Source organism: Pyxicephalus adspersus, chromosome 4, assembly GCF_032062135.1.
Source record: "Pyxicephalus adspersus chromosome 4, UCB_Pads_2.0, whole genome shotgun sequence".
NCBI lineage: Eukaryota > Metazoa > Chordata > Amphibia > Anura > Pyxicephalidae > Pyxicephalus > Pyxicephalus adspersus.
In genome coordinates this window covers 97,563,827-97,579,099 of record NC_092861.1, presented here as the reverse complement: position 1 = coordinate 97,579,099, position 15,273 = coordinate 97,563,827, and the positions used below count along the sequence as shown (strand labels likewise).

Below are 15,273 nucleotides of genomic sequence, written 5' to 3'. Positions count from 1 at the left end.
TACTTTAAATTGGGTACCTTCAGCAGACATAAGGCAGAAAGAATCTTTGTTTCCGGTCAGCTTTATCTTTAGATCTAATCCATTCAGTATCCGCTTCGGTTGATTAAATATATCGGTGTAAATGGGGCCCATTAATTCAACTCTTATGGAACGTACCGTATATTGAGACCTCTTAATAAAGCAGTCATTACGCCCGTCAAGAGACTTGTCATCATGATGACCAGCGGTATCTTAATAATCCGGCTGTGAATTGAGTGGCTAAAGTTTGTGAATTATAATTTATTAGGGATTCGATATACGCTCTATACGTATAAAGCGTTATGTCCAGCTGATTAAAAACGCTAGCTATAGGGTAATAAGACCAACACGGGACCCGTCAGGTATGGGGGTATCAGGGTTAACGATTCGGCAAATGGCGTATAACAGCGTGTTATTTAGGTCGTAATAATATTCCCCGCTCCCGGAGATGAAGAACTCCAACGACGTATTGTCCGCTAGTGCCGCAATTGGCTGTACCTCTACATAAAGCAATTTTTCAATACTTGTTTGTGTGGGTGGTATTTGAAGGATATCCAACTCTTATTTGGTGTACTCGGCAGAGGCATCATGTACGAAAGCCATAGCTGGCAATTAGAAGATGTCGCCGACGCCTCTTAGACTTTGCTATTTTTTTCATAAAAGGGGGGAAGATGACGCTGTCAAGACCACGTTTTCTTTTCCGCTGTTTTTTTCTAATTTGTACAACACCCGAGCCTTCCTGCTCATGCTTAGGTCTATTTATTCTATTCATAGCGGCTGACGATGCAGTGGCGACAACATCTCTGGCGACGTTCCTAGCCGCTGTTTTTACATGCAGTTTTGCAAGGGCCACACCTTTCTTGAACAGAGGAACTACCCTACGGAACAGACCCCAAAATAGTCCAGCGATGCCGGCGTTGTGCATGAATTCATCCCATGGAAACCCTTCAAACCATGGCCAGCTTGCGTTATGTAATAATAGGTATATGCAACCTGGTCGCCGTACACTCTCTGGGACAGCATTTTTAATACGTCGTCACCGCACGAGGTCTAAAGTGTAATCGAACAATCGTTTTTTCTTATTTGAATTTAACAGGTTTAGCTTGATCGGATAGTATCAAAATTGTAATGGTGTCAAAGTATTGTTTGCAAAGAGGTTTATAGTCAGGCCTAGTATACTTTTGTGTAAAGGCATCAACATTTTTTCCATTAATCTCCACAGTTCTTAAAAGCTGTACATAACTATCGCCAATAAGCTGATGTTGAAATATATCAGTATAAACAAACATATAAAACCCCGCCTTAATATCTGGGTAAAAATGTTTCTGTATGGATAAAGCGTCATTCCTCTTTTGTTAAAACTGAATCATCATCCGTGGAAACCTCTGTTATATGGTCGGTTTTTACAGCAGGCTTTCCAAATTCATTGTAACGCAAAACTATGTGTCGGATTGTCTAAATTCTTTTTCGAGCGTTCGCGCGTATGCCCTATCAGGCCCAGTATACGGCTTAACTTTTCCCCGGGCATAAACCTGTACACAGCCGACAGTTCTTTCAACCTCGTCGTATCTTAGTCTCAATTGTTCAGGTGGAATTTTTATAGAGTCAAGTTGTTTTTAACGGCTTTGATCAGTTAGTTCATATTAGCGTAATATCCCGATTTAACTATATTCTTTGACTGGATCATCTCGTCGGCCGATGTAAAAAAACACCATTCCCAGGCCCAAAGGTGTTCCATGTATGAGGGTATTGAAGATGGACAGCTTTTGCTAATTTAGTAGTATAATCAGCGATAGTATTCTTGGGGTAAAGTTTAGACTAAGCGTTGCATGGTAAAGTAAAATGAACCATCTTCCATATTTTACACACCCGACAGTTGGTTTTCATGCACTCAAGAGTTAAACTTCTCAGGGTAGCCAATCCACTTTATAAAATACAGCGTTTTCCCCTTAACCTTTTTCTTTTTGATGATTTTCTCTATCCTGTAAATGCGCCGTTTATAAAGGGGGACTTTATAGACTTCTTCCGCGTAGAATGATCCTTGAATGAGCTCATTAGCAAGGTCTTTCAACGTATAAAGAGGTCTGTGCCCTTTAGTGTTTATAGTGTAAACAGTAAATATCTCATCCGTATAGGTTTGTTCATAACCCTATGTGAATGGCCCCTTATAAAAAAAACAATTCTAACATGACCGCCTATTTCAATAAAGGTTTAACTTTTTTATTAGCCACGTAATCGCCGTAGATATTTTTCCAAATGATTAAAGAGTTCTCATTTGTCACATCAACAGGGCGGCACCTTATAGTTCTATGGTATGAATGATTATAACTATACACCAGATCTTGCAGCTTGTCAATGTACCTGAATGTGTTTTGCTCTCTCAAATAACACCACATTCTTGTTTTCAATGTTCTAGTAATACGCTCCACTAGCGCCGCTTTGACAGTATTTGATGTAAAAAAAGATTATTTTATATTCGGCACATGGTTTTCTCATAGGCTTGTTTATAAACTCTCTACCGCGATCCGTCTGAAGTTTCTTGGGTGTCCGGCCACTTATCATAAACACCTGCTGAAAAGCGGCAGCCACTGTTGCACCTGTTTTATTGGCTAGTCCTGACACCCACACAAATTTTGAAAGTATATCCATGACCGTTAATATATATTTTACACCATCATTTTCTTTTAAAAAATCTATCATTGACACAAGATCAGCCTGCCACTGACCGTCTATATCGGACACAACGACTTTGTTTCTTTTAAATGCTTTTTTCACCGGTTTGTGTAGCGTATAGGTGTCTTCATTGTTCAATCACGGAACCTTTATTTAAACCACATTTCTGTACTTCCCTGAATAAGGCATCAACACCACCGTAAGAACCGTTGGCTTTTGGTGTGTAGTACTGTTTTCTCAATATTTCATTTTTGCAGGCATTTTAAAGACTGATTTTAAGACCGACTAGCCTGATGCATACTCATGGGTAGTTTATATACTAAATGTAATTGCGACATTTCAAGATAGTAGATTAATTATATTGAAAATAATAAAAAAGACTTTCATTTATTAAACTGTTTTTACACTTTACAAAACATTTTTATTTAATTTTGTGACACTTTATATAGATGATATAAAGGATGACTACATTTTATTTAATTTTAATTTTTATTTATTAGTAACATATTTTATTAAATGCTTTTATTCAAAACAATAGTTTATTAGGTATATACAGAAACACGTAAAACGGATTAGCATACATAATTTTTTTCTAACAACACAGCATGCCTGGGAAATTTTTATACTCAAAGTAAAAATTTTAATATTGTAATGTTAGCTATGCAGTCTGTAACAAAGGAGTCGCTCTCTTTTTAGGCAATAAAGTTTCCTGCAATACCCCCGGTGAAGGTGTTGTGAACAACGGCTTTTTTAAAAGGACTGCTAAGCGAGCCAAAAGATTTGTCGCGTGAGCCCCTTTTTAAATTGTCAAGAAGTTCTCTTGTTCTTCTATTAGCAATCACCGTAGAGGGGAGCGTACAGCTCTGCTATGGTGTCCATGAACAAATCCCAACCTTGAGGGGCTTTAGCTTTAGGTACATTATGACTCTGCGTAGCAGTGTGGATCAGGTCAATGATATTGGAACCCGGTATAGGCCGGCCTTTTTAAACAAGTTCGCCTCTTGCATTCCAGGAGGCCTTGTCACCAGATTGATGCAATTTATTCAGCAAAAGTTCAGCATTTTTCGTATATCTTACATTAACATTATTAAGTATTTCATAGGCTCTTGTTAAAGCTTGTTAACAATAGTTATGTACAGCTTTTAAGAACTGTGGAGATTAATGGAAAAAATGGTGACGCCGTTACACAAAAGTATACCAGGCCTGACTATAAACCTCTCTGCAAACAATACTTTGACACCATTACAATTTTGATACTATCCGATCAAGCTAAACCTGTTAAATTCAAATACGGAAAAACGATTGTTCGAATACACTTTAGACCTTATGCGGTGACGACGTATTAAAAATGCTGTCCCAGAGATTGTACAGCGACCCGGTTGCATATACCCATTATTACACAAAGCAAGCTGGCCATGGTTTTGCACGGTTTCCATGGCAGTGAATTCATGCACAGCGCTGACATCGCTGGACTATTTTGGGGTCTGTTCCGTAGGGTAGTTCCTCTGTTCAAGAAAGGTGTGGTTCTTGTAAAACCGCATGTAAAAACAGCAGCTAGGAACATCGCCAGAGGCGTTGTTGCCACAGCATCGTCAGCCGCTTTGAATAAAATAAATAGACCTAAGCATGAGCAGGAAGGCTCGGGTGTTGTACAAATTAGAAAAAAACAAGGTAAAAGAAAACGTGGTCTTGACGGTGTCATTCTTCCCCCTTTTATGAATAAAATAGCAACGTCTAAGAGGCGTTGGCAACATCTTCTAATTGCCAGCTATGGCTTTCGTACATGATGCCTCTGCCGAGTACGCCAAATCAGAGTTGGATATCTTTTAAATACCACCCATGCAGACAAGTATTGAAAAATCGCTTTATGTAGAGGTACAGCCAATTGTGGCACTAGCGGACAATGCACTGTTGGAGTTCTTCATCTCCGGGAACGGGGAATATTATTACGACCTAAATAACACGCTGTTATATGTTGTTTGCCGAATCGTTAACCCTGATAACACCCCCATACCTGACCGGTCCTGTGACCGGTCCTATTAATTACCCTATAGCTAGCCTTTTTAATCAGCTGGACATAACGCTGGGTGACACATTGATTTCACGAAGTGACAACCTTTATACGAATATATTGAATCCGAATATATACAATCGAATATATTGAGTGTATATCGAATCCCTAATAAATTATATTTCACAAGCTTTAGCCGCTTAATTCACAGCCGGATTATTCTATAAAGATACCGCTGGTCATCATGATGACCGGTGCTCTTGACAGGCGTAATGACTGCTTCATCAAGTGGTCTCAATATACGGTACGTTCCAGAAGCGTTGAATTAATGGGCCCTATTTACGCCAATATATTTAATCATCCAAAGCTGATTACTAAATGGATTACATCTAAAGATAAAGCTGACAGGAAACAAAGATTCTTTCTGCCTTATGTCTGCTGAAGGTACCCAATTTAAAGTACAAATACAACATGCTTCCCTGTATGTCAAAAGAGTTCAAGTATCGCCCGCTGTAAGAATAGGCCACGCTCTGTTAACAGCTAACGCAAAGTACTCGGTCCATCAAGCATCTCTTAAAGTGTATTAGTATTCCTGCTGGCACGTGAATATCGAACCACGAAAACCTATTTCTCTGAAACATTCCAAAAACTGTAATACTAGCGTTTGTGGACAACGACTCGTTTTCGGGTAATTCCCAGAGAAATTCATTGTGCTTCAACCACTACAATGTAAATGATGCCGCCTTATATTTGGATGGACAGCAGATACCTGCAAGACCGTTTCAACCTAATTTTCAAGGCACTTCAGCTGTTCGCGAATATATGGCCCTCGTACATATTTCGAGCAAACAAAAAGCTGACAATGCTTTATCAGTGGATCGTTGAGAATTCTTGAACAGTTACACTTTGTTCGCTTTTGATTTATCGCCTGATCAAGAAAATGGTGGACAATTCTCTCTAGTAAAAACCGGGAATCTCAGGGCAGAAATTAGATCTGCGGAACCTACGCAAAACACTATTAACATGATTGTGTATTCAATTCATGAGAATATTATTGAAATAAAAGAAGAGAAGTATTGTACGATTTTCAATAAAATGACTATGAAATTAATATAATAACTATGAAATTACCAGCTTTATTAAATCCGACTTTCATGCCCTGTGCATCTTTAAAAGGTGTATTTCCATGTGATTTATTACCGGGAAACAATGTAATCGATAGACCGGCGGCCTATATTGTAAACACGGATAAATCGCATCAGAGGGGAAAGCACTGGATTTTAATTATATTATGTACGAATGATTCATCTATTTTTTTGATATTTATGGAATATCACCTGAAAATGAAATATTTCCTGATGAATTCATGCAATTTTTATCGCGAAACTCTAAGACTATAAGATATCAAAATAAGCAAATACAGGACGCCGCTAGTTCAGGCTGCGGCAATTACTGCATTTATATCTTACATTGTATTTGCTAAAGGAATGCCTTTTGAAAATGTAATAAAAACATTCACGAACGATTTTAGAAAAAATTACTGCATTGTATGTGACTATGTAGCAAAGCGATTGAAACAATTATGTCTGCGTTGTTGTAATTACAATCAAACATGCATACCCTACTGTGATAATAAATAGATGTAACATTGAGCGAAGTAAATAAAAGATCATTTGTTTTAAGCACATAAGGCGTCTTTTATTTACAGTATTAAACATAATTGTAAATTGTTTTAAATCTCTCTGGACATGCCAGGACATGTCTTGACAATAGGCAGTGCATGGGCGAGGATTTGCCAGGTTAGGTTGGGGGTGGACATGTCTGGGCAATAGATGATAAATGGGTGGAGAGTGAGTGGAATATAGGAGGGCTAGGGGAGGGCGGTAGGCTGGAGATGGGAGGGGTGTGGGATGGCCTTGGGAGGGGCATGGGAGGGATTATGGCCGGAGTGGGTGGGGAAAGGGGCATGTCGACCTGTCACGTTTAGTTTGATGAAAAGTACGTAAGCTTTACTACTGCCTGTGATGAGTCAAGTGATGTAAACGATATTTAGCAGACAGTACTGGTATGCAGATGTGTGAACTCTGATGGGCCGCAGGAAGAACTGATTGAACTAATACCGCTAAAGGGCAAAGCGAGGGGACAGGACATTTCTGAGGCTGTTTTGAGATGTCTAAAAGCCAAAGTAATAAACACCACTCACCTGGTGTCAGTGTCTACTGACGGTGCATCCAGTATGAGAGGAGCACTTCTTGAAGGACTTTTTGAATTTATTTCAAAAGTCGCTGGATCAGGAGCTGATGACGTTTCACTGCATCTTGCACCAAGAAGCACTGTGCCCTCAAACATTCCCTCCTGAATGTGTGGAAGTGATGAACCTCGTTATTAGGATCGTGAACAAAATAATTGCAAAGGGGTTAAATCACCGACCGTTTTGTTCATTGTTAGATGAAGTGGAGAGTGCATATTTGAATCTCCTGCTGCACAACAGAGTTGGGTGGCTGTCAAGGGGAGACATGCTGAAACGCTTCTCTGCTTTTCTGGAACATGTGAAAACCTTTTTGGAAGGCAAAGGCCTCAGCTATCCCGAACTGGGAGACCTTGATTGGCTATAAAAGTTTTTTTTCATGTATATGAATTGTGTATATGACAAGTTACTTAAACACGCTGAATAAAAATCTCCAGGAAAAAGGAAGCACGGCCCTGCAGTTGCTGGAGGATGTTCTGGCGTTTGAGCGCAAAATGACAGTGTTTGCTGCAGATGTACAGAGAGGTACGCGCTCTCACTTCCTCTTCTTGAGAGAGTTCAAAGAAGAGAACAATCACATAAATTGTGAATATTTACACCGTGCAATTATGGCAATGCAAGCTGCATGTTAGTGAGTTCAGAAAGGAAAAAAAACACTGTCTTTGTCACACCGCTGGACATCGACCCATCCCTGCTGAACATATCCACATTCACAGGGATAAGTCAGCTTGATCTTGAACTGGCCGACATAGCAGATAAAGACTTATGGGTGTTCCAAGTTCAAAAGCCTGACAGGATCTCGAAGTCAGAAGGCCACTCCCGGTAAAGATCACAAATAGAATGATATTGCAAAACCTCCCCAAACCATAAAAACTTGTTTTTGAAACATGGAATGCCATTACCAACACGTATACGAACATGAAAAAGTATGCATTTGGAGTCCTGTCCATCTTTGGCTCAACATTTATGCAAGCATGTTTTCTTGAGCATGAACTTCATAAAGTCCAAATATCTCTACCGCCTCTCAAATGAGAGCCTATAGTCCTGTGTGAAGATCAAAGTCATATCTTACAGCCCTGACATAGAGAAGATCAGCATCGAGCTTCAGAAACAGAACTCACATTAAACAGGTGAGAATACTTTATTTAATAGGCTATTATTTTTCAGAAAAAAATTTATTTCAGACCCAGAGCTGATGTAGTTTTTTATTGTATGTCCAGGTGCTTCAGTTGATTGCTGACTGACAGAGCTGATGTAGTTTTTTATTGTATGTCCAGGTGCTTCAGTTGATTGCTGACTGAGAAACAAACTCAAAAAAGAGAATGAGAGCTTACTGAAATCGACTTGTCAAAAACTGTTCCTAATTTTATGTTTACTTTTTTTTTATATAAAGGTGGACTACGTTTTATTTTAATTTTACACAAATATGGGAAGGACTCAAAAAGGCCTAAATAGTTCATTGTTTATTTATTTTAAAGTAGGTCTTCACATGCACACTGCACTTCTGTTTGTTGTATTCTGTTGTAATAGGTAAAATTAAAAAAAAAGTTTTAAAAGTTTATAAGCTGTGTTATGTTTTGTGGCTCCAGACTATTTTTTTTTCTTAGTGGAAGAGGGGACAAAATGGCTCTTTTGATAGTAAGGGTTGCTGACCTCTGGCCTAGGTCATCGAGAATTAAAGGGGGCGGTGCTGCACCCTTTTTTTTTTTAAACACTTACCTTGATTCTTTGACGTCCTTCTCATCCTGCAGGTCCTCCAGCGGCGTCCTCCTTCTTCGATCTTCTCCTGGCATGTGCAGAGACGTTTTCCGGGCTTTCCCGGTGACATCTGTTCGTGCGGGAGGCGCGGCTGGAAATTTAAATAATGTATTGGATTCAATACAAAAAAACTGTATTGAGTCCAATACAAAGAAATGTTTATTATATATATATATTACATGCTACTGTACTGTATATTTTTATATTTTTAACAGATTTTTGTGTTTTTTCTATTTAAATTTTATTAAATTTATTAAATATTGGACATATTTTGGTGAGTTATGCCTAAGAAATATAAGCCTAAGATGTAAAAAAAATTTCCATGCCAAAAAATGTAACGCTTTTTGCATGAAAATACAGAGTTAGAACGCTAGGCCGGTAAAATATCTTGTGATGAGTTACATAGTAAGTGTGATTACCTCCATCCCTCAACCCACTATCATTTCATGGTGCCCTTTACGTTCTTTGAACCCCAGTGTACACATTTTATTGTTTAATTTGTAAGGTAGAAAGTCCCTGGGTTAATTCTATGTAAGTCTGTTATTCATTTTACTGGTATAAACACATGCAGCACATAAAACATTTAGAACAATAGCCACATTTGATTGTTCTCACACGTCAATAATAGTTCCATCTATTACGAGATGTTACAGAGAAATTGGGGTTCATAGAGAGTGGGGGTATAGCTATGTATGACAGGGTAGCATGATTTGATGGGTATAACATTTTAATTGGGGTGGTTGATGTGGTCAAAAAGTGTTCTCATTGGCTCCCACAGAGAAGGTAAGTGGCTAGCTATGTGTAACAGTCACCCTGCCAGCTTAGTTTCTCGCACTGCAGTGTCTGCAGATTTTGACTCCAGAGCGTCTCCCCCTAAGCAGAGTTCCATGGCACGAGGAAGGGGTAACCGCATTGTCACCTCACCGCCAGTCTGAATGCAGCCTTAAAGTTTAGTGAGCAGGCAAATTTATATTTGAGGCACCACAGCACACAGACAATGGGCAGTACCCTAATGCTCAATGCCATGTAAGTGGCCCCCCGGGTCCCTAATATGCAGACTTTATTTGGGGACCCTGGTCTTGAAATAGCTAATCACCACAATTTTTAATTTATATATAAGGGTAGATAACGCTTTCTTTTGTTTTTTGTTTTTCACATTTTTAAAAACAAACAGACAAAGCCTCTCACTTTGTCATTACCACAACAGCAGTAATGACTAGATATGGGCACAGAGCCTTTTGGGATATGCATGTCATGAATTCCAGGAGGCTTGGGCTCCAAGATCAGACATGCGCAGGAGGGACTTTTCTGTTATTGAAAGAAGAAAGATAGCGATCTCACACATGTGCAGTAAGATTTTTTTTTTTTTTTTTTTAAATACAGTGGCACATGTCACGGATCTGTAATTATTTTTTATTTTTACTTTGAAAAAGATCCCTAGTTCTTGTTAGGATCTTATGTTTGGGACCTCGTATCTGGCAACTTGTTATGTTTAGGGATCTGAAATTAGATTTATCAGCCCTCGGGGTCCCCTGTTTACCCTTACAATTTCAAGTTTGTACGACAATCGGTGTGGAAGATATAAAGGTTTACACATTGGGAGTAATGAGAGCAGCAAGAACACAGATCTCATGCTACTGCTGTATGAGGGGTAGGATTATTTCACAGTACAAGGTGAAAAAGATAGGCATAGAAAAGGATAGGAGATGCACACGCAGACAGAGCAGAACCAGCTGATTGTGACGTCATTGTACACGCCCAATCAGCTGGTAGTATGCATTCCAAAAGTAGGGTTATCTCGTAGGACACCCGCCGATGAGCGGATGTAGGGGTAAAAATACAGGGAGGAAAGGTGTAAGCGAAGGTGGAATGGTAAGGGATAAGATAGGGAGAATACGCACTTTTGCCATGACAAGATACCATCGTTAAAAAAACGCTGTTTTCAAACGGTCTATCATGGCTCCTCCCCTGATTCTAAGTCCAAGGGAGTTAGTATTCTGATTGACAAATCTCTTCACTGGACCCTTATCTTCTAGTTAAAGGTACGATAAAATCCCAATTATTCACTCTGGTTAACCTGTACCTCCAACACCAACCAAGTCCCTTTTTTAGAAGAATTCCTTGATGTTGCAGATACATTTACAGAAGGCATGCTGGTAATAGGAGGCGATATTAACTTGGCAATAGAACCAGCTCAAGATGTGTCTCGGGGCCTCTCACCTTCCCTACTCTACTTGCTTCTGAGATTGGTACTATGACCTTCCCGGACCATGCCCCCATTTTACTCACCGTTTTTTCTCATGTCACTTTCTCAAACAGTAGCTCCTGGTATCTCAATAAATCTCTTCTGACTTCTGAGGGCATCGGGCCTCAGTTAAAAAAATGAGATACAAATGAAGCCTCTGTCTCTAGTCCACTGACTATATGGGAAGCACATAAATGCGACAGTTAGGTCCATAAATATTTGGACAGAAACAACTTTTTTCTATTTTTGGTTCTGTACATTACCACAATTATTTTAAATGAAACAACTCAGATGCAGTTGAACTGCAGACTCAGCTCTAATTCAGTGAGTTGAACAAAAACATGGCATATCCGAGTCTACCATAAAGAGAAGACTGCATGAAAGTAAATACAGAGGGTGCACTGCAAGGTACAAGCAACTCTTAAGCCTCAAGAATAGAAAGGCTGGATTGGACTTTGCTTAAAAAAAAAAAAGAAAAAAAAAGCCAGCACAGGTCTGGAAAATCATTCTTTGGACAGATGAAACCAAGATCAACCTTTACCAGAATTATGGCAAAAAAAATGTATGGAGAAAGTGTGGAACAGCTTATGATCCAAAGCATACCACATCATCTGTAAAACATGGTGGAGGCAGTGTGATGACTTGGCTGTGCACGGCTGCCAGTGGCACTAGTGTTTATTGATGATGTGACACAGGACAGAAGCAGCCGAATGAATTCTGAGGTGTTCAGAGACATACTGTCTGCTCAAATCCAGCTAAATGCAGTCAAATTGATTGGGAGGCGTTTCATAATACAGATGGACAATGACCCAAAACATACAGCCAAATCAAACCAGGAGTTTAATAAAGCAAAGAAGTGGAATATTCTTGAATAGCCAAGTCAGTCATCTGATCTGAACCCAATTGAGCATGTTTTTCACTTGTTGAAGACTAAACTTCGGACAGAAAGGCCCACAAACAAACAGCAACTGAAAGCCGCTGCAGTAAAGGCCTGGCAGAACATTAAAAAAGAGGAAACCCAGCATCTGGTGATGTCCATGAGTTCAAGACTACAGGCTGTCATTGCCAGCAAAGGGTTTTCAACCAAGTATTAGAAATTTAGCTTTTTAATTTGTCCAATTACTTTTGAGCCCCTGAAATACAGTGATTGATAGTGTTAAAAAAGGCTTTAGTTCCTCACATTTTTATGCAATGTTTTTGTTCAACCCACTGAATTAAAGCTGAAAGTCTGCAGTTCAACTGCATCTGAGTTGTTTCATTTAAAATTAATTGTAATGTACAGAACAAAATTAGAAAAAAGTTGTCTCTGTCCAAATATTTATGGACCTAACTGTCCGCAGGCTGTAAATACAGCAGGGTCATAGGCTTAAGAAAGAACGCCAGACACAATTAGGACAGATGCTCCAAGATTTACATGTCCAAGCTAACAGTTTTACGTGAGAAAATAATGTGTTGTGCTGTTCCAAGGTGAAATCTCAGCTTGATAAATGTAGAGCCTTCTTTTATGAATACAGTAACAAATGTGGAAAGATCTTGGCACGTGCAGTGAAAGCTAAGAACGCTTGTACATTTATACTATGCATACACTCGAGCACAGGTAGCTCACTGCACTGTTCACAAGACATTGGGCTCTCTTTCAAGGATTTTTATTCGAGATTGTAGAATTTGAGAGACAGCCCAAATGCCCCCTCTTCAGCCTTAATGACAACATTTATGCAAGAATACCTAGGCTCTTTGGGCATGCCTAAGGTACCTGAGGATACTGTGTCAATTTTAGATGCCCTGATTAGTTCAGCTGAATTGGAAGCAGCTCTTACTAACGCGCCTACAGGAAAGGCACCTGGCCCTGATGGGTTTACCCTTGCTTATTACAAAGGGTTCCTCCCCCAACTTACACAACCATTCCTGGCCGCTTTTATCGCGCTCTCATCAAACTGCTCTCCCCCGGCTGACTCTACCAGAGCTTATATCACTGTAATACTGAAGCCAGAGAAAGATCCTAAGTCTTGTATGAGCTATCGGCCGATATCGCTCCTGAACTTCCATGTCAAGCTCTTCTCCATTATATTGGCGTGCAGATTAGCACCTATACTTCAGGGTCTTATTTGTTCAGGATCAAAGTAGATTTCTAACTCATAGAGAGGCAAGGGATAACACCACTAGCATACTCAATCTGATACATCATGTAACAGCAAATAAAATTCCTTCCTTGATCTTATCGGCTAACGCTGAGAAGGCATTTGATCGGGTGAATTGGCCATATATGAGGCAAGTCCTCACCTTCATAGGTATCCTGAGCCGTCTTTTTGAGTTAACTCAAGCTCTGTATCGGAACCCCACTGCCTCTTTTAGAGTTAATGGGATTCTTTCACGTCCATTCTCAATTAACAAAAGAACAAGGTAAGGCTGTCCGTTGTCCCCGCTGATCTTCATCCTGCTTCTCGATGAAGTACACTTGACCCGTTTGGTGGATTGGTGCAGACATGTGCATTTTAAGGGATGGGTGAGATTGGAAGACTCGATGTCCTCTGTTATGCTGAGTACTGCTGCGTGGTCCCCATCAGCAGACTGTAGTTCCCTTCGTCACCATCCCCTGATAAGAGAGACGGTAGTGAGGGTATTGAGACATTCCCTTCTCTGCTGTCTTCTATACCTGGGCACCCCAGATTCCCCACAAGTAAGAAAGACGTGTTCTTTAGACAAAGGATTGAAAAAGGAATTTTTAGGGCTATTTATGCGGCCTCCTAACTGGAGTACGATCGGGCAGATTCAAATGGACCATTCTCTTGCTTCTCTAGATATTTGGAGGAAGGTACACAAAAGTCCCCCAGTTGCAGTTACATTTCCCTATTTCTTACAATGAAATTGGGGTTCATAAAAAGTAGGAGGATAGCTATGTTTGACAAAGTATCATGATATGATGGGTATAAAATTTTTTTGGGGGGGGGGACAAAAGGCATTTCCAAATGGCTCCAACATTTTCAGTGAGTGGTGGTACTGAGCGTCTCTCCCGAGCCAGGGTTCCATGGCATGAGGAAGGGGTAACCACACCACAACCTCACTGCCAGTCTGAAAACAGTCTTAAAGTTTTGTTAACGAGCAAGTATATATTTGGGACAGCACAGAGCAAATTGACAGTACCCTAATGCCCATTTGCTTAGAAGTGGGACTCGAAGGACTCTAACATGCAAACTCAATTAAGGGACCAAGGCCTTGAAAATATTCCTGATTGTTATTAGGATTTTTTCTTGTGACCCCGTATCTGTCAATTTGTTATGTTTAGGTGGCTTAAATTTGATTTATTAACAGCTCTTAGGGTCCCCTGTGTGCCCTAAAAATATCACATTTCTATGACACTCACTGTGGGAGATATGAAGGTTAATACATGGGGATAATGACAGCAGCTGCTGCTGCACAAAGTAAGATTATCTCCCACTACAAGGTGGGTGGGGAGCAGCTCCCTCCCCTGGCAGCATGATCCCATAGAAAGGTACATAGAAGATACACGCGCCCCATTCCTCACAAAACAACGAGCAGAGACAGCAGAAAGGGAATCCGAAGAGGGCCAGATATGGCATCTCCCTGGCCGTAGATTGGGCACCCTTGGTTTAATATGGTCTCCTAGTGAGGGGTTTGCTTTAACAGAGCCTCAGAAAGAAGTAAAAACCTGTCTGGGTTCTTTCTTTTCCCCACTCTAGCCAAGAGTTTTATCTTGCATGTATTTATGTATCTGTGAAAATACAGTTTGTGCAGGCATCCTTGCTAAATGAGAATTGCCACCCTACTACTGATACTGTAAAGAACAGAGTATAGTTAATTTTGACATTTATTTGAGCAATATTGGTATGGGTACATGGATAAAAAAACTTGTATTGATCTCACCAATGCCAGAGGCGATATCTTTATTATATGTTCAAAGAACCAAATATATATTTTTTGGTATTTAATTTTTTTATAACTCTTATATAATTTTATACGGTTTTCTGTTTGAAGTACATATGCTGTTATCTGTAAACTTAACAGAATTCTGCTCTGTCTAATCTATCTTTGTCTTATAGATGTATCTAAAACTAAATTATTGTTCTGTATAGGAAAGTCTGGAATGTATTTTGTAGAAGACTCTGCGTCTGACACAGTAGAATCTAATGTAAGTAAGTTTATTCAGTCTTTAAACAAGCAAAACATTTTGAAACTCCTCTTTTCTTATGTTATGTAATTATTTTTACAAAGAACTCCTATGACCCAAGCAACCTGTAAATGTTTTGTTTTCTAATGCAGATGGCATCCTTTCTGGTGTGAGTAGGTTAGTTACATTATCTG

The 15,273-nt window shown here is 39.7% G+C and overlaps 1 protein-coding gene across 3 annotated transcripts in view; it reads left to right on the top strand.

Moving 5' to 3' along the window:
• The window catches only part of LYST (lysosomal trafficking regulator), a 204,136-nt gene that overhangs the window by 138,626 nt on the left and 50,237 nt on the right, over positions 1–15,273 (top strand). For all 3 annotated transcript variants that reach the window (XM_072409083.1, XM_072409085.1, XM_072409084.1), the window contains one exon: positions 15,045–15,100. In XM_072409083.1, coding sequence (XP_072265184.1) covers positions 15,045–15,100 — 56 coding nt within the window. The remainder of the gene's footprint in view (positions 1–15,044; positions 15,101–15,273) is intronic.